Genomic DNA, 26722 nt, shown 5'->3' with positions numbered 1-26722 from the left:
TTCTGCTGCGGAAAAGATATTAATATTTTGATGTGTAATTTGCTCTTGAAATTTCAATTTTTGTTTCAATCATCTAAAGAAAAAATTAGGGAAAGGCATTTCTTGAGGAGGTACTGATTGCATTTTGGAAGCTTGCTGAATGTAGGTATTCATTATTGCTTGAATATACTTTTCAAACAATATATACATTTTCGTTAAGATAATTCAACAGTTGAATCGATAAAATTAAAATCTAAAGAGCTATGAAACGGATTAACCGACGAGAGTTACTCATAGAGTGAGTGGAGGATCACGACCATACCCCAAAGCAAACATTCCAAAAAGAGAACGGTCCACAGAAGGTGACATGTCATGAGGCGCGTTGCTGATAAACAATCCATACATATATACGCATTCCAAATAAACATCTGCAGCAGCAAGATTCATTTATTTTATTGTCATAAAGAAGGCTAAATGTAAGTAAAAACTAAAGCTTATCAGAAATTTAGACAGAAACCGAAGTAAAGTTAAAACTTCCAAATGAAAACAGAAAAAGAAAAAAGCTATTTTCATGTTCTTTGTTTGGAAACATGCAGGTCAGATATAATCTAGAATGTTCTTTCTCGTGATGGTGGATAATAATATTCTTACCAATTGCGTCGACCTGAGGCAGAACCATCTTTCCGGAGTGAACTCCTTTGACACAGCTTGACCAATAGACTTTGTATGCTTAGAACACAGCCCTAAAATGATATATATATTTAGTCAAATATATGTAGGCTTATTCATGACATGAATAAGTTTATTAATATGACACTAGCTCTATTATTTCACCAATACTTATCAGAAAACATTCTTAATCAAAAGTAAAATTATAACTATGCAAAAGAGGGAATGAATGCTCTCATGTTAAAATTTTACATTACCTTTTCACTTGAAAATTTTGTTTTAAATTGTCACTCTCATGTAACTACGAAATTTTCCATGTGAAGTAACATTTGGACCATTAGAGTTGTGGAATCAGTAACATGCAAATGCAATACAAAACTTCCGACTATAGAGTACAGACAAACAAAATGGGTTTGCTATCTGTTTTGTTAAAACCATAATTAAGTGCTTACAGAATAAGTTATTTCTATAACAAAAGATAAAATAAAGTTAAATTGTTTTCATATAAGATAAAAGTTGTTTTCATAAGCCCTCTTAGAGAGCTTATAGAAATAACTTGAAAATACTTTGATCACTATGAACTCAATTGGCATAAAGTCTTTTATTAAAAATTTGGATATGGTAACAAATAAATTTTTTGTGGAAATATTTGTATAGTACCTTTTGCTGTTAAGAAAAGCTCTGTTCTTGAATAACTTACAGAAGTTAAAGTCAAATGTGTACAGCTAACTGTTGTATATTTCAGTAAACTCACTCTGCTTATAGATTTTCACATAGCAACCAATCCTTCAGTTTCTCCAAAGGTCTACAGAACAAGGAGGAGTAATGAAGTATAACAGTTTTCAATTTGTTAGATACTACCTCAAAAAGAAAAAATTTAAGTATTAATATAAACTATTGTATTGAAACTTTGTGTCTAAGCATGTAAGTCATTTGTTTGATTGAATGAACTTGTAGACAGAACAAGACATAAATATGAATTTGAATAAGGGAAAAGAAATTTTTGATGACTGGAGTCCTGATCAAGAAAACTTCAATGAATAGAATTATGATCTATTCTACAAAAAAAAAATGATCAGGTAATTAATTTATAATGTCAGTTCATATAGTTTATAAGCAATACTCTTTCTTACATGTATTTCACATATAGTTTTTGAAAATTTGCCAACATGTGAGTTCCTAGTCAAACAAAGAATGTTAGAAAGATCTTTGGATGAAATTGAAGAGGCTCTATGAACTACATGCGCTAACAAGTTGTGGTGTTTGATGTCAATGCCGCTACCCCTACTGTGGAAAATCTATCACAAACCAATTGGCGCATAACAACATTCCTTTTGAAAGAACGTGACTTCGCAAAAGTGTTGCTCCTTAATTTGTAGATTTTTGTATCAGGTTTTGTATTTTTCCCAATCAAAAATATTTTTGGCAAATTCTTTGTGAGAGTTAACTTAAAATCAGAAATCTAGAGTATCGTGCCACGATGGAGAAGCATCGCGCCACGATGGTTGAAGCAAGATTTCTGGGAAGACACTGGAAATTTCGTGCCACGATGAAGACTCATCGCGCCACGATGATCGCGCTGAAGATAAAAATAAAACGTATTTTTCAGTTAGATTTGTTTCAGTTTTTTAAGGGTTTACTTTCCACGATAAATTCAGCCTTGTATCAGATGATAAAAGTGTGTAGAAAAACAAGGTTTAGACCAACAAACAAACTAGGGTTTATAGAGAATCTCTCTTGGCAACAACTCTAGGGTTGGGATTGTTTTGATTCACCTTGAACAAAACACTATTAGGATTGAGTCTCTTGGTCACGGGAAGAGGCTGGGACTTGGGTAAAATTAGGTTTGAAGACTGATTCTTGAAACTCATTATCTCTTTGTAAAGAAACTCATTCATTATAGTGGATCGGAGAGCTGCTCTCTCCCCCAGACTAGGTCATCATTAGACCGAACTGGGTAAACAAATATCTTGTGTTTTTCTCTCTCTCTCTCTCTCTCTCTCTCTCTCTCTCTTTTATCTCTTGCTGTTTTTGTTTGGATTATTTGCTACCCGCTTGATTTGATTACTTGGTATTAATTTGCTCCACGCATCAAGTTTTTATTGGTGTGGTTTTCTCAACGAATTCACAACAATTGGCGCCCACCGTGGGGCAAAGGTCAAGTCAATAACCAAGTATAATGGGTTCGAAGTGGGATATTGAAAAGTTCACCGGTAGTAACGACTTCGGGTTGTGGAAGGTGAAGATGAAGGCAATCTTAATTCAACAAAAGTGCGTTGAAGCACTAAAGGGAGAAGTACAGATGTCTGCACTGTTGGAACAAAATGTGTTTCACAATGAACCTTATTAAGTTTTGATGATAACAAGGTATTAAAAATTGTCAATTGGTTATTACTAATAATTGTTCAAGTGTACAGGACCAAAGGCTACTCAAGTTATTTCAATAGGTCTTGGAAGAACAATGGAAAGAAAAAGAAATTCTGAGCATCTGAAGAAAACTGCTCCTGAAGCTAAACTGCTCCTGAAGAGATGACGTCATCAGAAGCAGAAAGTCATCAGAAGCAAAAGATTTCATCAGAAGCAAAAGTTTTCACCAGAAGCTACATTTGATCTTTTAATCAAACTGAAGATTCAAAGTAGCTGATTCTCAATTCAGTCTTATCAAAGAAGAACGAAGAATTGAAAGGGAGGTATCAACGGATATATGGATAGCACTGAGCACTTGCCTCTCATTAATAGAGTTGACAAAGTACAAGTGTACAACCACTACCTCCACTACTCTGTTTTCTGTCTACGCTACAAGACAAAACAACAGCCATGCCTGCAGAATTGTACACTCAAGATGGGAATGAATTTGAAGTTTATTCTTCAAAGGACTACACCCAAATCAGGCAAAGGATCACTGGTGGATATTCAAAGGATTTCAAACGACTCTTTAGACGTGCTGATTATCTCAACGTCTCTTTCACGCCTCTATATAAAGGAGTGAAGACTTGAAGATTGCAGACATAGATACATAAGTTCAAAAGCGCCAAAACTCTGTCAATTTGATTCTACAAAGCACACTGAATTTCTGCACTGATTTGATACATCTTAGAAATTCAAAGTCTAGAGTCTTTTCTGTATTGTATTGTGAACACCACTGATTGTATATCAAGTGTTCAATTCAAACTCAATTCTCTGTATTTTTGTTTGATTAGAAGTCTCTTGCCTGCGTGCTTGAGCATTAGAAGTCTCTTGCTTAGTGCTTGAGCATTGGAAGACTCTTGCGTGTGTGCTTGAGCATAGTTTTGTGAAGTCTCATACTTAGAAAGTATTGAGCAGTTGTAATCTTGTGATTATAGTGAAATCTCCTTGGAAGTGCAAGGGGGACTGGACTACTTCCGTGTTGTGGAAGGAACCAGGATAACTGCTTGTGTCTTTGTCTTTCTTTTCTCTGCTCTGTTCTTTTCCGCTGCAATCTGACTCTGATCATTTCATCAGAAGCAATCAAACTGCTTCTGAAGTTTTATCAGAAGAAGTATTTTTTAAGAGAAAAAGAAAACACAATTCAACCCCCCCCCCTCTTGTGTTTTTCACCTTCATGCACATCTAACACCTGCTGAGAAGACGGAGATGAATGATAAGGCGGTCAGCGCTATCATTTTGTGTCTTGGGGATAAGGTGTTGAGAGAAGTATCAAGGGGGGCTACTGCTGTGTCTATGTGGAATAAGCTTGATTCATTATACATGACCAAGTCTTTGGCACATAGACAGTGTCTGAAACAACAACTCTACTTTTACCGTATGGTGGAGTCAAAACCTATAATGGAGCAATTGACGGAGTTCAATAAGATTATTAATGATTTGGCGAACATAGATGTTAATCTGGAAGACGAGGATAAAGCCTTACACCTACTGTGTGCTTTACCCAGGTCCTTTGAGAATTTCAAGGATACTATGCTTTATGGCAAAGAGGGCACTATCACTTTGGAGGAAGTTCAAGCAGCTTTGAGAACCAAAGAGTTAACCAAGCAGCTTTGATGATAGTGGAGAAGGCTTGAATGTCTCAAGGGGGTGAAGTCAGAACAGAGGAAAAGGGAAAGGCAAGAATTCCAGGTCAAAGTCTAGGTCGAAGGGTGATGGCAATAAAACACAGTACAAATGTTTTATTTGTCATAATCCAGGTCACTTCAAGAAGGATTGTCCGGAGAGAAAGGACAATGGAGGTGGAAATTCATCCGTTCAGATTGCAAGCAAAGATGAAGGTTATGAGAGTGCTGGAGCACTAACTGTGACAAGTTGGTAACCTGAAAAGAGCTGGGTCTTGGACTCTGGGTGCTCTTATCACATTTGTCCAAGAAAGGAGTACTTTGAAACGTTAGAGCTGAAAGAAGGTGGAGTAGTTCGCCTTGGTAATAATAAGGCTTGTAAAATTCAAGGTATGGGTACTATCCGACTCAAAATGTTTGATGATCGTGATTTCCTTTTGAAGAATGTGAGGTATATTCCTGAACTTAGGAGAAATTTAATATCCATAAGCATGTTTGATGGTCTAGGCTATTGCACTAGAATTGAACGTGGTGTGATGAGAATTTCTCATGGTGCATTGGTTATGGCTAAAGGGTCTAAAATACAAGGTCTATATATTTTAGAAGGTTCTACCGTAATAGCAAATGCATCGGTTGCTAGTGTTGACACTCTGGACATAACTAAACTTTGGCATTTGAGGTTAGGTCATGTCAGTGAGAGGGGTTTGGTGGAGCTAGCTAAACAAGGTTTGCTAGGGAATGAAAAATTGAACAAGCTAGATTTTTGTGATAACTGCACATTAGGCAAACAACACAAGGTGAAGTTTGGAGTGGGGGTGCATAAATCTAGTAGGCCTTTTGAGTATGTTCATTCGGATCTTTGGGGTCCAGCATCGACGAAGAATCATGGGGGAGGTTCATATTTCATGTCTATCATTGATGATTATTCTAGAAGAGTATGGGTTTTCATTCTGAAGAAGAAAAGTGATGCTTTTGAAAAATTCAAGGAATGGGATATACTTATAGAAAATCAGATTGGTACCAAACTGAAAGTGTTGAGAACTGACAATGGCTTGGAGTTTGTTTCAGAACAGTTTAATGAGTTTTGCAGGAAGAAAGGTATAAAGAGGCATAGAACCGTGGCATACACACCTCAACAGAATGGTCTTGCTGAAAGAATGAATAGGACTCTGTTGGAGCGTGTGAGATGTATGCTGTTGGGAGCTGGATTGTCCAAGAGTTTCTGGGGAGAGGCTGTTAGTACTGCAGCATATTTGATTAACAGATGTCCATCAATAGGGATAGATCTCAAGACACCTATGGAGGTTTGGAGTGGGACACCGGCAGACTACTCTAACTTGAAAGTCTTCGGAGCTTTAGCGTTTGCCCATGTCAGGCAAGACAAACTTGATGCTAGAGCTGTGAAGTGTATTTTCATGGGTTATCCTGAAGGTGTGAAAGGTTATAGACTGTGGAAGATGGAACCTGGAGAATCAAAATTTATTATAAGCAGGGATGTTACTTTTGATGAGACCCGCATGGGGATGAAGTGCAAAGACCTGGATACAAGCTCAGAAACGGGGACAGAGAAACTTCAGTTTGAGGTGGAGCCTATCACTGATGAAAGGGAAGAGGAGGATCAAACTCCAGTACCTGATGAGGGTGAAGGCCAAGAGATAGTGAATCCTGACTATCAGCTAGCAAGAGATAGGGAGAGGAGACATATCAATCCACCTAACAGATACGGTTATGCTGACCTTATTTATTATGCTTTGAATGCGGCTGAAGAATTGCAAGACTCGGAACCAAAGAACTTCAGGGAAGCATTAGAAAGCAATGAAAACAAGGACTGACTGAAGGCAATGAATGAGGAAATGCTTTCATTGGAGAAGAACCAGACTTGGAAACTTGTTTCATTACCTGAGAATCAAAGGGTAGTGGGAAGCAAGTGGGTGTTCAAGATGAAAGAAGGTATACCAGGGGTCGAAGCACCAAGGTATAAGGCAAGACTTGTAGCAAAGGGTTTTACTCAGGTGGAAGGGATTGATTACAATGAAATCTTTTCACCGGTGGTAAAACATTGTTCTATAAGGGTACTTATGGCGATTGTTAACATGTATGATCTTGAGTTAGAACAAATGGATGTGAAGACCGCATTTCTACATGGAGAGTTGGAAGAAACTATCTATATGCAACAACCAGAAGGTTTTGTAGAAGACAATACAAAAGTGTGTTTGTTCAAGAAATCTTTGTACGGGTTGAAGCAAAGTCCAAGGCAGTGGTATCGTCGGTTTGATGAGTTCCTAGTAAAGGCTGGTTTTGTGAGAAGCAACTATGATAGTTGTGTTTACATGATGAGAAGGAATGAGAAAGTCATTCTCTATCTTCTCCTTTATGTAGATGATATTCTTATGGCAAGTTCTGACATACAAGAGATTCAGAAGCTCAAGGAAAGATTGAATGATGAATTTGAGATGAAGGATCTTGGTAATGCAAAGAAGATACTTGGAATGGATATCATAAGAGACCGGAACAAAGGTGAGTTGTTCTTATCTCAGCAGGGGTACTTGAGGAAAGTGGTGGAGCGGTTCAGAATGAAAGATTCTAAAGTCGTTAGCACTCCTCTTGGTCACCACACTAAGCTATCTATAAAGCAATGTCCTCAATCCGATGAAGAAAAAAGCAAGGTGGAGGGTACTCCCTATGCAAGTGGGGTTGGAAGCATCATGTATGGTATGGTTTGTAGTAGACCGGACTTATCCTACGCAATCAGTGTGATAAGTCGGTTTATGGCAAATCCGGGTCAAGTACACTGGCAAGCTTTGAAGTGGGTTCTGAGATATTTGAATGGATCTTTGAGAGGTGGTCTAAAGTATACAAGGTCACAACCAGGTAGGGATGCTTTGGAGGGATATGTGGATGCGGACTATGCAGGTAACGTAGACACCAGAAAATCTTTGTCAGGTTTTGTGTTTACAATGTTCGGTACAGCGGTAACTTGGAAGGCAAATCAACAATCAGTTGTAGCCCTTTCAACAACTCAAGCAGAATACATAGCCCTTGTTGAAGGGGTCAAGGAAGCCATATGGTTGAAAGGTATGATTGGAGAAATGGGGATTAGTCAAGGATGTATGAAGATACATTGTGATAGCCAAAGTGCCATTCATTTGACAAATCATCAGGTGTATCATGAAAGGACAAAGCACATTGACATTCGTTTGCACTTCGTCAGAGACATGATTGAGACTAAGGAGATCATGGTAGAGAAAGTGGCATCGGAAGACAATCCAGCAGACATGTTCACCAAATCATTACCAAGATCAAGATTCAAGCATTGCTTGGACTTGATAAACTTCATTGAAGCATAGATGAAGGACTGGAGAGAGCAGCAAGGTGATTGATGGTTAAACTGGCATCATCACTGATTTGAAGTCAAGGTGGAGAATTGTGAGAGTTAACTTAAAATCAGAAATCTGGAGTATCGTTCCACGATGGAGAAGCATCGCGTCACGATGGTTGAAGCAAGATTCCTGGGAAGACACTGGAAATTTCGTGCCACGATGAAGACTCATCGTGCCACGATGGTCGCTATAAAAATAAAACGTATTTTTCAGTTAGATTTGTTTCAGTTTTTTAAGGGTTTACTTTCCACTATAAATACAGCCTTGTATCAGATGATAAAAGTGTGTAGAAAAACAAGGTTTAGACCAACAAACAAACTAGGGTTTATAGAGAATCTCTCTTGGCAACAACTCTAGGGTTGGGATTGTTTTGATTCACCTTGAACAAAACACTATTAGGATTGAGTCTCTTGGTCACGGGAAGAGGCTGGGACTTGGGTAGAATTAGGTTTGAAGACTGATTCTTGAAACTCATTATCTCTTTGTAAAGAAACTCATTCATTATAGTGGATCGGAGAGCTGCTCTCTCCCCCAGACTAGGTCATCATTAGACCGAACTGGGTAAACAAATATCTTGTGTTTTTCTCTCTCTCTCTCTCTCTTTTATCTCTTGCTGTTTTTGTTTGGATTATTTGCTACCCGCTTGATTTGATTACTTGGTATTAATTTGCTCCATGCATCAAGTTTTTATTGGTGTGGTTTTCTCAACGAATTCACAACATTCTTTCTATAGCTTAAAACATATTAAAGTTCAATTGTGTGAAAATAAATATGCATGTTAGACCAGTTTCTATTTTCTGCTCTGCTGTTGCTTCCAAACTACATTCCTCTAAACATGAGTGTTCACTTACATATATACGAGCGGTATGAGCGGAATGTCCATCCGACGGTATCAACATCAATATTTTGGGCCATATGAGTGTTCACTTACATATATGAATTGAGAATATTACAATGCCTGCTGCATTCTACTCTTGCTTATGCAAATTAAGAAGGATTTACAACGCACCTGCTACTATCCAGTAAGTAGTGAGTTCAAATTCAATATGTGTCGGCAAACTTTTTCACATTTTAATTTTCGGACCATTTAAATTAATTAATGGCTAAAACACAAACAATGAGAGTAGGATTCAAAATCCAGATAGACAGGTAACTAAAGGAATTTGTTCCATTTATTTGTAGCATCCATTACTTCCATTGCTGTTTATGCACAGGTTTTATCAAAGGAGATACTATATGTAACAACCACATTAATTCAACAAAATGTTTATATGAATAGAATATTTAGAACCAATAACATGGATTCTTCTACTTGTTCCATTTATTTATGCTTCATGTTTCCACATACTAACAAAGCAGTGGAACAGAATATTTCAAACAGTATCCAACATTCTGAATCATATGAGCATTTGCTTAAAGCTACAAAGCAAGAATATTACAAACCCTACTGCATTGTACTCTGTATGACTGGACCAAGCAGGTTATTACAAAACATACCAAGATACAACCAAAAGATAATAAAATACAAAGAGACTTGTGGCAATCAATGGCAACCATTTTTTCTCCACTCAAAGATTTATACAAGATGAATCATGAGAACAATAACCACATATCCCACTTTTGTCTTCAATTTATCAAATGAACTGAGTTCCATCCACTTAGGCCATCATCACCTGTAAAGAAAATAAGCATTTTTATTTCATTATCTCAGATGACCTTAATATCAAATTTTTATTGTTAAAGAAAATGGTCTTCAGATAATTCCATTTAGACTCCAGTTTACAGAAGAAGAAAAAAAATAATCTTGTTATGTACACGAAAAATATAATGAGTTATTACAGGTGAGTAATCATATCTCAAAAAAGATACTTTTTCTATCGAAGGACTAAGTTACTTGAAATCAAACCGTTCTCAATAGCTAACATTCTCAAAATTGTACCTCTTGTAGAAATCCTTTGATCTTTATGAAAATACAATTTTTTTATGATTTAAGCTTGAATTTAATGAAGCAAAGATTGTAAGATTTTTGGAGGTATTGTTTGTCAGAAAGGTAATTAGAGACTAAAGGGTAACCAAAGAACAGTCCTTAAAACAAATAATTCAATTTTTGAAAATAACATTGAAATGAGTGATCATCAAATCTCATACAGAGGATACAATTTGAACTTTTACGAAAGATAACATTGTTTTGGAAGGTAAAAGGAAAACATACCTGAAAACGGTAACACAACTTGTCCTCATATGGTGAGTAATTTTGGACCAATGAGAATTTGTCCTTCAAAACTACATACATAGCAGAGATTAATTAGTTGCCAATATGAAAATATTTTGAGATATCTTTGGATTGTTATCACAATCAATAACAGAGATTGATTATTGGCTTTGTGTTGATTATTGCATTTTAATATTGAATTATTGACCCATGAAATGATTTGAAAACGTACCTGAAACAGGAGCACAGCTTGTCTATCATATTGTGCGTTGGTTGTTTATTGTGATGACAGGGATGTGAGAAATTTTGGACCAATGTTCCTTCCTTTTATACCTTTCTTCTAACAATGGGCATCCCATAATGTACAGAGTGATAAGAGATGAAGGGAGGCTGTCTTCTGGTAATGAATCAAGCATTTTACAATCACTCAATCTAAGTGATTTCAGCGAGGACGGGAGGCAGTTGTCTGGAAATGACTCAAGCTTTTCACAATTCGCAAATCGAAGTGATTTCAGCGACAAAGGGAGGCAGTTTTCTGGTAATGACTCCAGATGATTACAACTTTGAAAGTCAAGGCTTTCCAGCGAGGAAGGGAGACAGTTTTCTGGCAATGACTCAAGCTCATAACAATCCACAAATCGAAGTGTTTTCAGCGAGGAAGGGAGGCAGTTTTCTGGCAATGACTGAAGCTGTCGACATTGACAGAAATCGAGACGTTGGAGAGAGGAGAGGTGTCGAAGCCCATTTCCATCAAAGGACTTCATCTTATAGAGATCCAGAGACACAAGGGAGATGGGTAGCAACGACTCCGTCACCAAGTTGTTAACTATATCACCTGCCTCTTTAATCATCAATTCGGAAAGAGTGGTTAGATCTTGGAGACCCCATTCCGTAACCGGCGGTGTTATTTTTTTGGAAAAAATAACAATCTTTTGTAATTTGGGAGGTAGACAAACTCCTTCACAAAATGACAACACTCCTCGACATTTCAGAAACAACTTCTCAAGGGCGGTGAGCGAGTTCATCTGAAGCTTGACTTTAAACAATTCAATTGAATCATGGGATCTGATCTCAAGATATTGGAGGCTCGAGGACCGAGGTGAAGACATTTCTAAAACATTAATGGAATCCAGACTACTACAACCATCTATGGTAAGTGATTTGAGCGCAGGGAAACCATCAAGTGGAAAGGATGTAAGTGCATCACAGCTATGACTTAAATAAAGTCTCACAAGTGATGTGTAATTGCTCCACGTTTCAGGAGGTAGGAAGGATAAATTCAAACAAAATTCAATTTCAATTGATTGCAATGAAGTGGGTAGACCACTTGAGGGTAATGCGGCGATAGATGAAAGAGAATAGAGTTTCAAGTGTTGAAGACAAGTGCTTCTTGGAATCATTTTTGGCATAGCTAATAGCTTAGCACACTTTCGAATCACTACATCTTCCATCATACATGGAGAATCACTCTCAAGCAATGACAATTGGGTCCTTTCACCAAACCCATCGATATTAATTTTCTTTACTGACGACAACCAATGCAAAGTGTTTGGCTCTGTTTCCAATAGATGAGAACAACCTTTTATTACAATTTCTTTTATGCAAGGAAGGTTGCTAGGCAAATGTCCCCTTAGTTCTCGACAATTACGTGTACTCCATAGCTCTAAGTCGAGGAAAAGCAAATTTTATGCCTTCATAGGGAAGCCATTCATTCCAATTTGGCATGTTGTCGAATTTTATACGCTCAAGGGTTGGAAATGGCTGGAAGGAAGAACAAGAACCTTCTTCTCCCTGGACATAATAGAACTCCGGACCAATTGTCTCCAACATGTTCATACCACATATTTTTAGGTCCTTGAGAGAAGGTAATTGACCTATGGGTGGAAGTGTCACACAATATTCACAATTACTGATACAGAGGGATACCATGTTAGAAAACGAAGAATTTCCCAACCAACTCGGAAAGCTTGTCCCACCATACAAGCAAATATTCAAGCTCTTCAGATTTATTGGAGGTTGCAACATATCGAGCACAACTTTCACTTTTTGCGAGTCTTCACTTTGCTTTCCCCATATCAGCTCTAACTCCTCAATTTTCTCTTTGCTTTTCAAGTTGGCATCACGTGCCTCCCAGGCATCAACAACATTATACAGGTTCTTGATGGTAAGTTTTCCTTGTAGGTTTGGGAATTTCCTTAGCTCTTTAATACTTAACCCTATGTGGTTCTTACCAACTAAAAAAAGGGTGAGAGTTTGAAGGTTTTCTAGTCCCCCAATTTCCAAAGGTAACTCATTAATGTTAGTCCCACTTATATCAAGGTGACGTAAACTGACTAAATTTCCAATATGTATTGGTAATTCAGTGAGACTCCAGCAGTTTGATAAATTCAAGGTCTGTAAATTGTAAAGGTTACATATTGTATCAGGTAAGCTTTCGATTCCAGTGAAGGAGATATCTAGATACCGCAACAGCACCAAATTCCCAATTGAATCTGGTAGCTTGGTGATGTTTGCATACCCTGATAGTGATAACAGACGCAACCTTTTTTGTGATGGTAGCAAATCATCAACCACCTTCAAGGATAAGTATTTATCATACGACGTTGTGGGGTAAATAGATAGGAAGCTTCGCAAGACTTTGAAGTTGAATAATTTCGCAAACTTCATGAAAATGTCATACAGTTCTTGATTATATGAAACATGACGAACCTTTTCAGGGATGTCACCACATCCAAGTCTGAAACAACTTTGTCCAGATATGACTGTAGCCAAATCGTTGACAAGGTCATGCATGACAAACTTTTCTCCACGAGCATCATTGCTTAATTGTTGAATTAACGATCTCGATAACAATTCAGCAAAGCAATCATCACCTAATTCCTCCATCGCTTTTCCCCCATGAGAACAATCAAGGAAGCCTTCTGCCATCCACAACAAAACCAATTGCTTCCTATCAAGTGGGTAATCCTTTGGAAAAATTGAACAATATGCAAAACATCTTTTCAAATGACAGGGAAGATATTGATAACTCAAATGCAAAGCAGGAAGAATATTATCATTTGATAAGTTCCATATGTCGCTGTTCAAAATTGAAGTCCACTCTGTTATTTCTACCTTTGAACGTAGAAGTCCTCCTAGTGTTTTGGCAGCTATTGGCAATCCTCCACACTTCCTTGCAATCTTCCGGCCAATTGCTTCAAGGGTTGTGTTTGTACTATGGGGAAACTTATCATTGCCCAATGCATGCTTTGAGAGTAAAGTCCAACAATCTTCATTTGACAGAAGTTCTAATTTATGTATAGGAAATGTGTGTGCCACCTCAGCTACTTTTTCTTGGCGCGTTGTTATAATCACCATGCTTCCAGGTTTTCCATCAATGAAGGGACTTACTAGTGCAATCCAATCATTATAATTGTCATTCCACAGATCATCCAACACAAACAAAAATCTTTTCTCCCTCGAGTTTTTCTTTAACTCAACTTGAAGGACACCAAGATCATTGCTATCCGAAGTTGTCGAAGTGACAGATTCAAGGAGAGACTTTGTTACTCTCATAATATCAAAATCCTCAGACACACAAACCCATGCCTTCAAATCAAAATGGTGTTGAACTTCTTTATCATTGTAAACAAGTTGGGCAAGGGTAGTTTTTCCTAAACCTCCCATGCCTAAAATTGCAACAACACCTATATTATTGTCGGTTGTTTCTCTCTTTGAAAGCAACATGTTCATTATTGTCTCTTTATCATCCTTCCTACCCACCATGACAGATTCATTTACCACCGAACTTGAAGGAGTTCTATGTGAAACCCTTGCGATTTTAGTTTGCAGACCAAGTATATCTTTATTCTGTGCAAACAATTGCAAGCTTTCACACATGATCTTCATTTGAGAATTGATCTCTCTGTAGAAGCTATTAAAAGGAGATGAAAGGAAGTTCATCACCTGATAACTTTTGTTTTGAGCTTGTGCATTCTCCACCTTGCATCGAAGGGAATCATAACTGATTTCGCTGAGCAAGTCCTCAGCATCAAAGACAGCATCTTTCAAGTCATCAAGCCATAGTTTGACAGCAGGATTGTTGATCTGCTTCTCCTCCGCATCATCCAGCACAACTTGAAGAGTGAGCAGTGTTGTTTTCAGCTGCCTCGAGAGTGAGACATTCAACTTGGTGTTTTTGATGTAATCACGAAACTCTGTTGAAGCAAGTTTCTCAACCAAGGTCTGAATAGTTGCAGAGAGAAAAGCACTTCCTATTGCAGCCATATCTTCTATCGGATATTGTTAGAGCAAATTAGCAAGTAAGGAACTTGTAGCTAATAGCAGAATTTTGATAGAAATTAAGAGCTATGAAGATTGGGGGATAACAATAATTGCAAGTAAGACTCGTGTATAATAGTTTATGGATCAGATCAAATTGCAAGCAAGGAGCAAAGAAAGAGTCATGAATGGTTAATACTTGTTTGTTGGCTCATAATGGTTAATGGATCTACTTCTGACAAAATAATATACAAGGAAATGTTGTACGCGTAAAATGCAACTTGCATCTTTGAATTTTCAACCATGTACCATTTCAATATATTTTTTCTGAAGTAGAAGAGACAATTCCACTTATCCCGCTGTTAAAGTAAAATATATTTTGAGGCCTTTGAGCAATCCAAGGGACATATTAAACAAACATCCAATGACATAGTCAAATATGGTGTCCAATAATAATAATTTTGTGAATAATTTATTTCAGTAGGGGCCACTTCTTTCAATTATTTTCATTTAATATCTTTGAATGATCATATTTGAAAATTGAAAAAGTTTAGAGCAATATTTTATTTTACAAAAAGTTTAAAACAATATGTTAGTACATGTAACAAATATTTGATTAATTGTACGGATGTTAAGCAAGACATTTTGATGTGTAATTTGCTCTTGAAATTGTCCTTAATAGCTTACATCTTCAAAATTTACTAGCATTTTTTCTTCTTTTTCTTTTTTTAAGGAAAGTAGGATATATTTTTGTTATCTACAAATTTTAAGTTATGAAGCAGCAAATGAAGCAAAGGGTCGTGAAGCAGAAAGTTACTAAAGGGTCAATTTTTTTCTTTTTCTGTGGTAAATAATGCAGACAAAAAAGAAATGAGTAAATCTGATAGGACTTCATTGTTGTGATTCTTGGAATTAATAGTTGCAGCTAAGACTAGTTGAAAAGTAGAATCAAGAGCATCAATCTTTATTATATTACTACATACCAACAAACAAAACAGTAGAACAAAATATTTCAAACGATGAATGTTATGAGCATCCACTTACACATAACTACGAATTAAGAATATTGCAAACCCTACTACACTCTACTCGGTCTGAAGAATATTGCAAACCCTACTACACTCTACTCGGTCTGACCGGCTCATACAGTCGACGATAAGGAAACACAAACTGACTTTTGCTAACAGTTTGAACATAATGAACTAGTAACTGATAGGTAGGAGTTGGCAATTCAATTAATAAAATTGAAATTGGCGAACCGTTTGCACAAAATGAATAAACCAGGAAGTGAAATTGTTTGGCAGGGAATGTATACAAATCAAAAGATGGTGATTTAGAAAAAAGTAGTTGCACAGTATCAGCAAGGGACTAGTTAGTAACTGCTAGATAGGAGTTTATTGATGAACAAGAGAATAAACTTAAAAAAATACAGAAAACTGATTTTTATGAGTTATTCCAGCTGATTAACAAAGAAACTGATTTATGCAGAAAACTGGCAGTGTAAATTTATTCAAGATATGTGTATAAGATTTGATTTCTTGCAATCCTTACAATAATTTATTAACAAATAGTCGAACAGTCTATGACGTAAGTAATTAAATGATGTGGAGTCCAGTTTTGATCAGTGTGTTAATCATCATATGAACCTTAAAAACCTCAAAGATCATCATTATGGAAGTGGACTATGTTATGGTTATTAATATCTCTTTGGACTGTGCACACACAAATGATAAATCATTTTCGACGAGGCAGGTAAATGAAAAACGTACCTGAAATAAGAATGCAACTCTTCTCTCTCATCAGTACTTTAACATGGCTCATATTGTGATTTCGCCATTTATTTTTATGACAGGAATGAGAGAAATTTTGGACCAATGTTCCTTCCTTTTATACCTTTCTTTTAACAAAGGGAAAAATACGATGCTCAGACGCTTCAGAGAATCAGGGAGGCAGTCTTCCGGTAATGATTCAAGTCTTTCACAACTCCAAATTTCAAGTGATTTCAGCGAGGAAGGAACGCAATTTTCAGGAAATGGCTCAAGTTGTTGACAATTACGAAAGTGAAGATTTCGAGAAAGGAGAGGTGTTGAAGCCCATTTCCATCAAAGGACTTCATGTTATAGAGATCACCAATATTCAGAGACACAAGGGAGATGGTTAGCAACGGCTCTTTTACCAAGGTGTTAACTATATCACCATCCTTTTCAATTACCAATCTTGAAAGAGTGGTAGGCAAACTCCTTCACAAAATGACAACTCTCCACAAGTCAAAGCCCACTGTTCAAGAGCAGTGAGCGTCTTAAGCTTGACTTTAAACAATCCAATTGCTTTATGGGATTTGATTTTAAGTGGCTGGAGGCTTGACGACCGACATGAAGGACTTTCTAAAATAAAAATGGAATCCAAACACCTACAATCACGTATGTCAAGTGTTTGGAGCAAATCTTCAGCATCAAAGAAAACATCTTTCAAGTTATCAAGCCACTGTTTGACATGGGGATTACTGATCTGCTTCTCCTTTGCATCATCTAGTACAGCCTGAAGATTGAGCATGGTTGTTTGTGTAAGAGTTAACTGAAAATCAGATTTATGCGGAATCGTGGCATGATCGCAAGGCAACGTGGCACGATGGAGGTTTCAGTTTTGAGGCAAGGCACTGGAAAAATCGTGGCACGATGGGATCACATCGTGTAGGGATGGCAATGGGTACCCAATGGATAGGGTACTACAGTATCCATCTCCATACCCGCGTTTGTAAAAAATGTCTGTATCCGTGCCCATACCCTCGTGGGCAACAACTTTAGTGCCCTTCCCCATACCCTATGGGTACTTAAGTGCTCATACCCTCACCTATTACCCGCACTTTAGCCATGAAAAGATAATAAAAATCACCACACTTGAAATAAAACTATGATGCAAATTTTTTTAAATCAACTTACGAAATAATATGAATCGTAATATTTAACCAAATAAAAAAACATCCAAATTATTCCTAGAAAGAAAAAAAAAATAGATACCTTACATCAGTTATACGTTAAAAAGTTCTAGTTGCATGTTAAAATCATAATAAATTGTTACTAAAGTTTTTATTAATTTGATTTAGGTTTAAGGTTAGGCTTAAATAGTTAAATTTATTAATTAATTGTACACCAAAAATAAATAAATTATTTATAATATTATATAAATACATAGATGCGGGTTGCGGGGCTGGGTAGTACAGTGCCCATACCCGTGCCCATACCCATATAAATTTGCGGGTAATTACCCATACCCAAGCTCGGACCCATGAAAGCGGGGTTTTACCCTACCCATAGCGGGTATTTTTTGCGAGTGCCCATAGAATCTGGGTCTAATTTCCATCTCTCATCGTGGCACGATGGTGCGCTGGCAGCGAAAAACAGAAACATATTTTTGAGTGCAGATTTGTTCCAAATTTTAAGCGATGCTTTTACTATAAATATAGACCTTGTATCGGAGCAAACTTTGAGAGAGATAGAGGGGGCTGGAACAAGGGTTTAGAAAGGCAATAACAAAACTAGGGTTTGTATAGAGTTTGTCTCTTTGGAACAAACACTAGGGTTTGTGGGTTGATTCACCTTGGGAAACACTATTAGGATCGAGTCTCTTGGTTACGGGAAGAGGCTGGGACTTTGGGTAGAATTAGGAGGGAGACTTATTCTTGTAACCCGTTGATTTCTCTTTTGTAACGTTACTCATCATATAGTGGATCGGAGGGCTGCTCTCTCCCCAAGACTAGGTCAATTTGGACCGAACTGGGTCAACAAATTATTTTGTGTTCTTCTCTTCTTTGTGTTCTTCTCGCCGTTGTTTTCTACTTTTGGCTTGTATTTAATTGTCCCATACACTTTGTTTTGGTTGCTTGATTATCCCTTGCTCCACACATCAAGTTGTTATTGGTGTGATTTTCATCGGATTCGCAACAGTTTGTATGACTGCCTCAAGAGTGAGACATTTGGCTTGGTGTTTTTGATGTAATCAAGAAAATCTGTTGAAGCAAGTTTTTGCTAATGTTAGACGAGATGTTCTTGACATTAGGTCTGCTTTTTCTATCCATTTTGCTCAGGATATTGTTAAATTGTCTTCCAAGAAGCACCATCTCATGAGATATTCCTTCATCAGTTTCAAGGTCACCTTGAGTTTAACCCATTTGGGGTTGGCTTGGGATCTTGGAGTTTGCTCCTCCAGAGGGCTCAGGTTTGATTCCCTCTAGTGCCAATTTCGGTGGGCTAAGTCCATACAGAGCTTGCTCTGGCTTTAAACGGGGCCCCCACAAGTGGACGGTGGGATTGGTCCCCTCGGATTAGTCGATTCTTGGATCGGATACCGAGTTTTCAAAAAAAAAAAAAAAACGGTCACCTTGAGTTTGATCATCACTGGTATTAGACACAAAAGCAACGCTTTTGTTTTTCTCTTTTCAGACTTATCACTTATAGCCATTTCGAAAGTTTGAAGGCTTAATTACTGTTTTGGCCCCTAAGTTTCCAAATGTTGTGATTTTTCCCCCTAAAAAAAAACAATTTTTTCCAAGCCCTTTATGTTTACTTTCTGTTCCAATTTTAGCCCCCTAGCCTAATTTTGACCCAGTCAATACATACGTGGCGCACACATGGACGCCACGTGTGTAATTTTTTTTAAAATAAATAAAAATGCCACATGTAAATGTGTAAAATAAAAAAAATTAATATATATTTTTTTTAAATTAAAAAAACAAAAAAAAAATTACACATGTGGCGCCCACGTGTACGTTTACTGGGTCAAAATTGGGGGGCTAAAATTGCAATAGAAAGTAAACATAGAGGGCTTGGAAAGAGTTGTTTTTTTAGGGGGCCAAAATCACAACATTTGAAAACTTAGGGGGCGAAAACAGTAATTAAGCGAAGTTTGAAGTGACTCAATAAGTTCTTCAACTTTCATGTTCTTAATATCTTGGGCTTCTTCGATGGCAGTTACTTTCATATCAAACTTCTTGGGAAGAGACCTAAGAATTTTTACGACAAGCTTCTCTTCAGTCATCTTTTCTCCAGAGCACCAGAAGCATTTGCAATATCCAGGATCATGTGAAAGTCTTGAATGGATTCATCATCTTTCTTCTTAAAGTTTTCAAATTTAGTGGTAAGTAGCTGCAATTTTGACATCTTAACCTTAGATATACCTTCATGTGTAGTTCTCAAGATGTCACAAGCATCCTTGGCCACGGTACAAATATTTATCAATCTGAACATATATTTGTCTACTCCATTAAAAAATTTGTTCAAGGCTTTGGAGTTTCCAAGAGCAAGCTCATCTTCCTCCTTTGACCATTCCTCTTCAGGTTTCATCTCAGTTGTGTCCTTACCATCATTATCATTAACTAGAGGATGATCCCAACCTTTTACAACAGATTTCCAAGTCATATTGTCAATAGACTTAAGGAATGCCACCATGCGCACTTTCCAATAGTCATAGTTGGACTCATCCAAAACAAGTGGTCTGTTAACTTGTCCTCCTTACTTTTCCATTGTACCAGAAAATATTTTCCCTGGAGCTCACCCAGAAACAGAATAGGGTGTCTGCTCTGATGCCAATTGAAATTCTAGCACGCACTAAAAATGTTATACACGATCTTAGGACAAGCGAGATGTCAAGAATGACTTCAGAACGTCATGACAACACATATAACAAACAACAATCGTGAATAATAAAAGCAGGAAGTAAAATGCACAAGTTGTTTGTTAACCCAGTTCGGTGCAACGTCACCTACATCTAGGGGCTACCAAGCTAGGAAGGAAATTCACTGTGATAATATTAATTTGAAGCATACATAAAAACTATCTTCAATTTAAGACTCTCCTAGATATGAGATCCCTCTATCCCTTCCTCTCAACCACAGTCCCAATGATTGACTCAATAATAACAACAGTGATGGAGACACACTCCTAACAGAGATTCAACTTGTGCTTAGAAGCTTTGAGTGATTCATAGTTTACAACTCAACTACAGTCCAACTCTATGCATCAACGCGTGATACAAGAGTGGCTCACAAATAACAAGGACAAACTAAAACCCTAAAAATGACACTTTTTGAACTACGGCTTCAATGGTGAATTAGGTCTTGAGTCTTCCTTTATATAGCTTGAGTGCAGAATGAGCTTGGTGCATAACTCGTGCCAAATAATCCGCTGAACCACACGATTTTCAACACAAAGTTCTGAAGAAAATATATTGTTTCCTTAAATGTTACAACATCACACTTAAGAAAACGTCAAAGCAAAACTACCTATTATTGCTTCTAGAAACCACACGCTTCTTGGTCAACTCCACATGAATCAAATCTTCAGAGAATCTTCATGAATCTCACGTTTAAAATACAGTCTCCAAGAAAGCAAAACAAGACACGCTATGATGTCGCACCAACATGTCAAGACATCTTGTCCGACATCTTGTTAGAACTCTTGTTTTAACAAAATGCAGCCAATACAAATCTACGAACCCCACACTCCTGAAAAAATCAAATAAGCATTAACAAAAGATACTCAAGCTTTTCACAATTATGAAGTGTTTCACAAAGATAAGAAAGTAATTGAAGATACTCAAGGTGGCCACTTATTTATTTGGAATTCTTGTTCCAAAGAGGAACAACAGAAAAAACTCATTAAATTAATTTTGATAATCCAAAGCTATTAACATTAGCAATTTGAGCAGCATCTTTAACACAATTGATATCAAAAACACTTATTTTCACAAAGAATATTTGTACCTCATTTTCTAAATCCTGCAAAATACTTGAAGAGAGACTAGAATAAATACTAACAACAAATAAATCTACACAAGGGACAACTTCTGAACAAGAACTTGTAAAATTTAAACTGGGGAGGGGGAAAACACAATACTGATGTGAAAGTAATTTGGTTGCAGATTTGAAATTGAGTAAACAAGATTTATTGAAGGACCAATAACAAACAAGAAAGAAGATAAAAAAAGAAATACCATGTTATTGATGGAAAGAAATAAGAGAATTAGAACATGCATGTACTAATATCTAAATTTGTACCTTAGATTCCACTGCTGCCATCTTGTTGCAAGCCATCAATCTCACTTGATGCCCTTGGTCGATCTGCAAACAGGGCAGAGATAAAATAAATTGAAAATAAAAACTAAGCCACCAAATCTGGTTGATGAACTGGCAAACAACAAAACATAAAGTCCCAAAATCAAAACATAATTTAGAATCAAATAACTTTCTTAAGCATCTTTATCTGCCATACAAAGCAAAGGGTAGAAGAATAATCACAAGGAACCAACACAAGGAAGCAATATTAAGTAAAGACAGTTAGATAATGCATAAATGATATTCTATGAACACAAAACCAACTCATTCAAATATATATGACATCACAACTCACAAACAAAAAAAGTATCTAACTTATTTGTGGTCAGCTGTTATTTCTCATTTACATCTGTTCCTGGTCAATAAAACAGTTCTTGTGCAGAAGCAAGATTGTGCAGAAGCAGGGGTGATACAGAATTTAATACTATGATTAAAAAAATTCAGTTAGAGTTATAATTTTGTATTTTGATGTTATTATTGAATTAATAATATTAATTGACCCTTACATAATAAGAAAGAAACAAAAAGAAGTATTTCAGAGACTCACCAAGATATGAAACTCATGTGATTAATTTGTCATCAATAATTATGGCAGGTATGTGAAGAATCTTACGCCACTCTTGCTTGCTCTGCAACCCTGCTTCAAGTAATGGACAGCGAGTTAAACTTAGTACAGAAATAGAGGTAGGCAATCCTTCATTTGGCAACGACTCGAGTTTGGGAGCGTTAACAATCTCAAGGTTTCGGAGAGAACTGAGATGTAAAAACCACTTCCCATCCAAGTTTGTATCAGTAAGACCACAAACGCGTAGTCTCAGAAGAGATGCAGGTAGCAATGACGCCATTAGCGAGTTCACCATATCATTACCGCTTATTCGCAACACTGAAAGACAAGTGAGATGTTCCCAAGTTGGCTCAGTTTTCCACATAATCCCTCCAACAGAGCCAACAGTCAGTTCCTGTAAACTGCTAGGCAAATCATCTATGACAAAAGATTGAACATTTGGTAGATTATCAATTTCCATTTCTTTAAGGCCAGTAAGATCGGTCATTGCTTCTGGCAGTGAATGAAGCTTCTCACACTTCCACAATGCAATATAAACAAGGTTTGGAGTAGCCAATCCACCTGAGGGAAATGATTCAAGTTCATTACAGTCCCATATTTTAATGCTTCTAAGAAATGAGAGACTCTTCTCTGACGCGTCTTCTGCAATTGATATCGATTTCAGATTTTTACAACCCTCAAAAAACATACTCTTGAGGATAGGGAGAGATCCCAAGGTAAATGATATCATTGAATTACAGCTATAAGATATTGTTAATTCCTCAAGATATGTGGAATTGTCCAAGTATTCATGAGGAAGGAACTCTAGATTCTCACAGTTACTGATTATGAGAAATTTCAAGGTGTTTGGAAGACCGCCTATTGGGAAAGACATCGGAGATGAAAAACCGTCTATGGTCAACTTTTGAAGAGAGTAAAAAGGGAACATCATACTTGAAGCATCACTCCCAAGACCATTGATATTAATTTTTTTTACTGACGGCAACCAATCCAAAGTAGGTGGTGTTTCCAATAGATTCGCACAACCTTTTATCATAATTTCTTCTATGCAAGGAAGGTCGCTAGGAAAATGCCCCTTTAGTTCAGGACAATCATCTAACTCCATAGTTCTAAGTCGAGGAAAAACAAAATTTATTCCTTCAAAGGGAAGCCATTGATTCCAATTTGGCATGTTGTTAAATTTTATGCGCTCAAGGGATGGAAATGGTTGGAAGAAAGATTCAGAGCCTTCTTCAATCTGGACATAATAGAACTCCGGGCCAATTGTCTCCAACATCTTCATTCCAAATATTTCTAGGTCCTTGAGAGAAGGTAGTTGCCCAAGTGGTGGAAGTATCACACAATATTCACAATCAGTGATTACGAGGGATACCAAGTTACAAAACGAAGAATTTCCTAACCAACTCGAAAAGCTTGTCCCACCATACAAGCAAATATTCAGACTCTTCAAATTTATTGGTGGTTGCAACATATCGAGCAATACTTTCACTTTTTGTGAATCTTCACTTTGCTTTCCCCATATCATCTCTAACTCCTCAATTTGGTCTTTGCTTTTAAGGTTGGCATCACATGCCTCTGTGGCATCAACAATATTTTCCAAGTTCTTAATAACAAGTTTTCGCCGTAGGTTTGTGAATCTACTTAGCTCTTTGATACTTAACCCTACATAGGGCTTACCCACTAAAAAAAGGGTTAGAGTTTGAAGGTTTGTTAGTTTCAGCATTTCCATAGGCAACTTACTTATGTTAGTCTCACTTATATCAAGGTGACGTAAACTGACTAAATTTCCAATATGTAGCGGCAATTCAGTGAGACTCTCACAACTTGATAAAATCAAGGTCTTCAAATTGTAAAGGTTGCATGTTGCATCAGGCAAGCTTTCGATTTCAGTGAAGGAGAGATCTAGATACTGCAATTGTACTAAATTTCCAATATGTACTGGTAATTTAGTGAGACCCTCACAACTTGATAAAATCAAGGTCTGCAAATTGTAAAGGTTACATGTTGCATAAGGCAAGCTTTCAATTTCAGTGAATGAGAGATCTAGATTTCGCAATTGCACTAACTTGCCAATTGTATCATCAGGTAGCTTGGTGATGTTTTTATACTTTGATAGAGATAACACGCGCAACCTTTTGAGTGATGGTAGCAAATCATCAACTACCTTAAAGGATAAGTAATTGTTGCACCTCCAAACGTGAATAGGTAGAAAGGTTCGCAAGCATTTCAAATTGTGGAAAGGCTTAAACTTTGTTACAATATCATACTCTTCTTGAATATATGAAACATGACGAACATTTTCAGAGATATCACCACATTCAAACCTGCAACAACTTTTTCCAGATACGACTGTAGCCAAATCATTGACAAGGTCATGCATGAAAAACTTTTCTCCACGACCATTATCATTTGATTGTTGAATTAAGGATCTGGACAATAATTCAGCAAAGCAATCACCACCTAATTCTTCCATCGTTTTCTCCCCATGTGAATAATCAAGAAAGCCTTCTGCCATCCACAGCAAAACCAATTTCTTCCTGTCAAGTGTGTGACCCTTTGGAAAAATTGAACAATATGCAAAACATATTTTCAAATGAGAGGGAAGACATTGATAACTCAAATGCAAAGCAGGAAGAATTTTATCATTTGGTAAGTTCCATACATTACTATTCAAAATTGTTGTCCACTCTATTATATCTACCTTTGAACCTAGAAGTCCTCCTATTGTTTTAGCAGCTATTGGCAATCCTCCACACTTTCTTGCAATCTTCCTGCCTATTTCTTCAAGGGTTGAGTTTGTACTATGGTGAAACTCACCAACTCTCAATGCATGCTTTGAAAGTAAATACCAACAATCTTCATTTGATAAAGGTTCTAATATATGTATAGGAAATGTGCGTGCCACCTCTGCAACTTTTTGTTGGCGTGTTGTTATAATCACCATGCTTCCATGCTTTCCATCAATGAAGGGACTTACAAGTTCATCCCAATCACTATAATTGTCATTCCACATATCATCTAACACAAACAAAAATCTTTTATCCCTCGAGTTTTTTTTTAACTCAACTCGAAGGACATCAAGATCATTGTTATCCCAAGTTCTAGAAGTGATCGATTCAAGGAGAGACTTGGTTACTCTCATAATATCAAAATCCTCAGACACACAAGCCCATGCCTGCAAATCAAAATGGTATCGAACTTTATAATCATTGTAAACAAGTTGGGCAAGGGTAGTTTTTCCTAAACCTCCCATGCCCAAAATTGCAACAACACCTATCTTATTATGGGTTCCGCCCATCCCTGATAGCAACATGTTCATTATTGTCTCTTTGTCACGCTCCATACCAACCATCTCAGATTCATTTACCACTGAACTTGAAGGTGTTCTACGAGAAATTACTCTAGCAATTTTAGTTTGCAGACCAAGTACATCTTTATTCTGTGCAAACAATTGCAACCTTTCACACATGATCTTCGTTTGAGAATTGATCTCTTTGTAGAAGCTATTAAAAGGAGATGAAAGGAAGTTCAACACCTGATTAGTTTTGTTTTGAGCTTGTGCATTCTCCACCTTGCATCGCAGTGAATCGTAACTGATTTCGTTGAGCAAGTCCTCGGCATCAAAGACAGCATCTTTCAAGTTATCAAGCCACTGTCTGACATGGGGATTGCTGATCTGCTTCTCCTCTGCATCATCTAGTACAGCCTGAAGATTGAGCATGGTTGTTTGTAACTGTCTGAAGAGTGATACATTCAGATTTGTGTTTTTGATGTAATCAAGAAACTCAGTTGAAGTAAGTTTCTCAACTAAGGTCTGAACAGTTGCATGGAGAAAAGCACCTCCTATCATAGTTGCAGCCATCTTCAGTTGATCTTATTAAAGCAAACCAGCAACTAAGGTATGGAACTTGTAGAAAATAGTATGGAATTTTGATGGAAAGTAAGAGCTATGAAGATTAAGGGATAGAAACTATGGTATGGATCTTGTTAAAGACTCAAAGAAGACTCGCTTGTGAATGAATGGATAACACTAACAGCGCTGTTTTTGAGTGGTTGGAAGTGCATATTGTAAAGGGTAGACTCAAGAAGACTTATATGTATGTGAATTAATGAAGAAACAAAATTTGAAAGCTGGAAAGTAAAGCTCAGTAGTGGTTAATATTGGACCCACATCCCACAAAATAATTGATACAAGGAAATATTGTACCGATATTTTAAATATAGAATTTACTAAATGAAGGTTTGAATGTAAATGATATTTCAAAACACACACTTTATGGGAAAAAAATATGATATTATTGCATGGCCCCAAAACAAAGACTTGACACAACCTCAGTCAAATATAGTTTCCGAGAAAAATAATGTTGTGAATTGTTATTATTTGAGGCCACTTCTTCCAATTATGTCATATAATATCTTTTGAATATTTTTTTATGATAATTTTTAAAGATATTTGAAAATTAATAAATATGTCACCACAAAAAACAGATAAGTGATGATTTGTAAAGTAAAGCAGGG

At 36.9% G+C, this 26722-nt stretch overlaps 2 protein-coding genes and 1 long non-coding RNA gene across 4 annotated transcripts; all 3 read right to left on the bottom strand.

Annotated features, from left to right (window-relative positions):
• LOC11408383 (uncharacterized) lies at positions 1-1973 on the bottom strand. Its single transcript, XR_003010049.2, has 3 exons — positions 1309-1973; positions 631-722; positions 1-407 (listed from the first exon to the last, which is right to left on the bottom strand). It is a non-coding gene; the product is annotated as an uncharacterized lncRNA (long non-coding RNA).
• Positions 1974-9331: 7358 nt separating this feature from the next.
• LOC11406823 (putative disease resistance RPP13-like protein 1) lies at positions 9332-14841 on the bottom strand. Of its 2 annotated transcripts, XM_024778191.2 has the most exons (3): positions 10504-14835; positions 10272-10342; positions 9332-9732 (listed from the first exon to the last, which is right to left on the bottom strand). In XM_024778191.2, the coding sequence occupies exon 1, from the start codon at positions 14535-14537 to the stop codon at positions 11916-11918; it is 2622 nt and encodes an 873-aa protein (XP_024633959.1). In that variant the 5' UTR covers positions 14538-14835; the 3' UTR covers positions 9332-9732; positions 10272-10342; positions 10504-11915. The 2 variants fall into 2 exon arrangements, with proteins under 2 accessions (XP_024633959.1, XP_024633960.1); XM_024778192.2 differs by lacking the exon at positions 10272-10342 and having other exon boundaries at positions 12981-14841.
• A 5366-nt stretch (positions 14842-20207) lies between these two features.
• Positions 20208-26262, bottom strand: LOC11406209 (putative disease resistance RPP13-like protein 1). Its single transcript, XM_003599309.4, has 3 exons — positions 22187-26262; positions 21583-21645; positions 20208-21030 (listed from the first exon to the last, which is right to left on the bottom strand). Exon 1 carries the CDS (start codon positions 26064-26066, stop codon positions 22200-22202), a length of 3867 nt encoding a protein of 1288 aa, XP_003599357.2. The 5' UTR covers positions 26067-26262; the 3' UTR covers positions 20208-21030; positions 21583-21645; positions 22187-22199.
• Positions 26263-26722: the final 460 nt, after the last annotated feature.

Source organism: Medicago truncatula, chromosome 3 (genome assembly GCF_003473485.1).
Source record: "Medicago truncatula cultivar Jemalong A17 chromosome 3, MtrunA17r5.0-ANR, whole genome shotgun sequence".
Lineage (NCBI taxonomy): Eukaryota > Viridiplantae > Streptophyta > Magnoliopsida > Fabales > Fabaceae > Medicago > Medicago truncatula.
Note: the sequence above shows the minus strand (reverse complement) of the source record. Positions and strands in the feature narration are given on the sequence as shown.

Excerpts from the sequence above, each read along its gene's own strand:
- LOC11406209 (XM_003599309.4), bottom strand. The coding sequence starts at position 26,066 with ATGGCTGCAACTATGATAGGAGGTGCTTTTCTCCATGCAACTGTTCAG.
- LOC11406823 (XM_024778191.2), bottom strand. The coding sequence starts at position 14,537 with ATGGCTGCAATAGGAAGTGCTTTTCTCTCTGCAACTATTCAGACCTTG.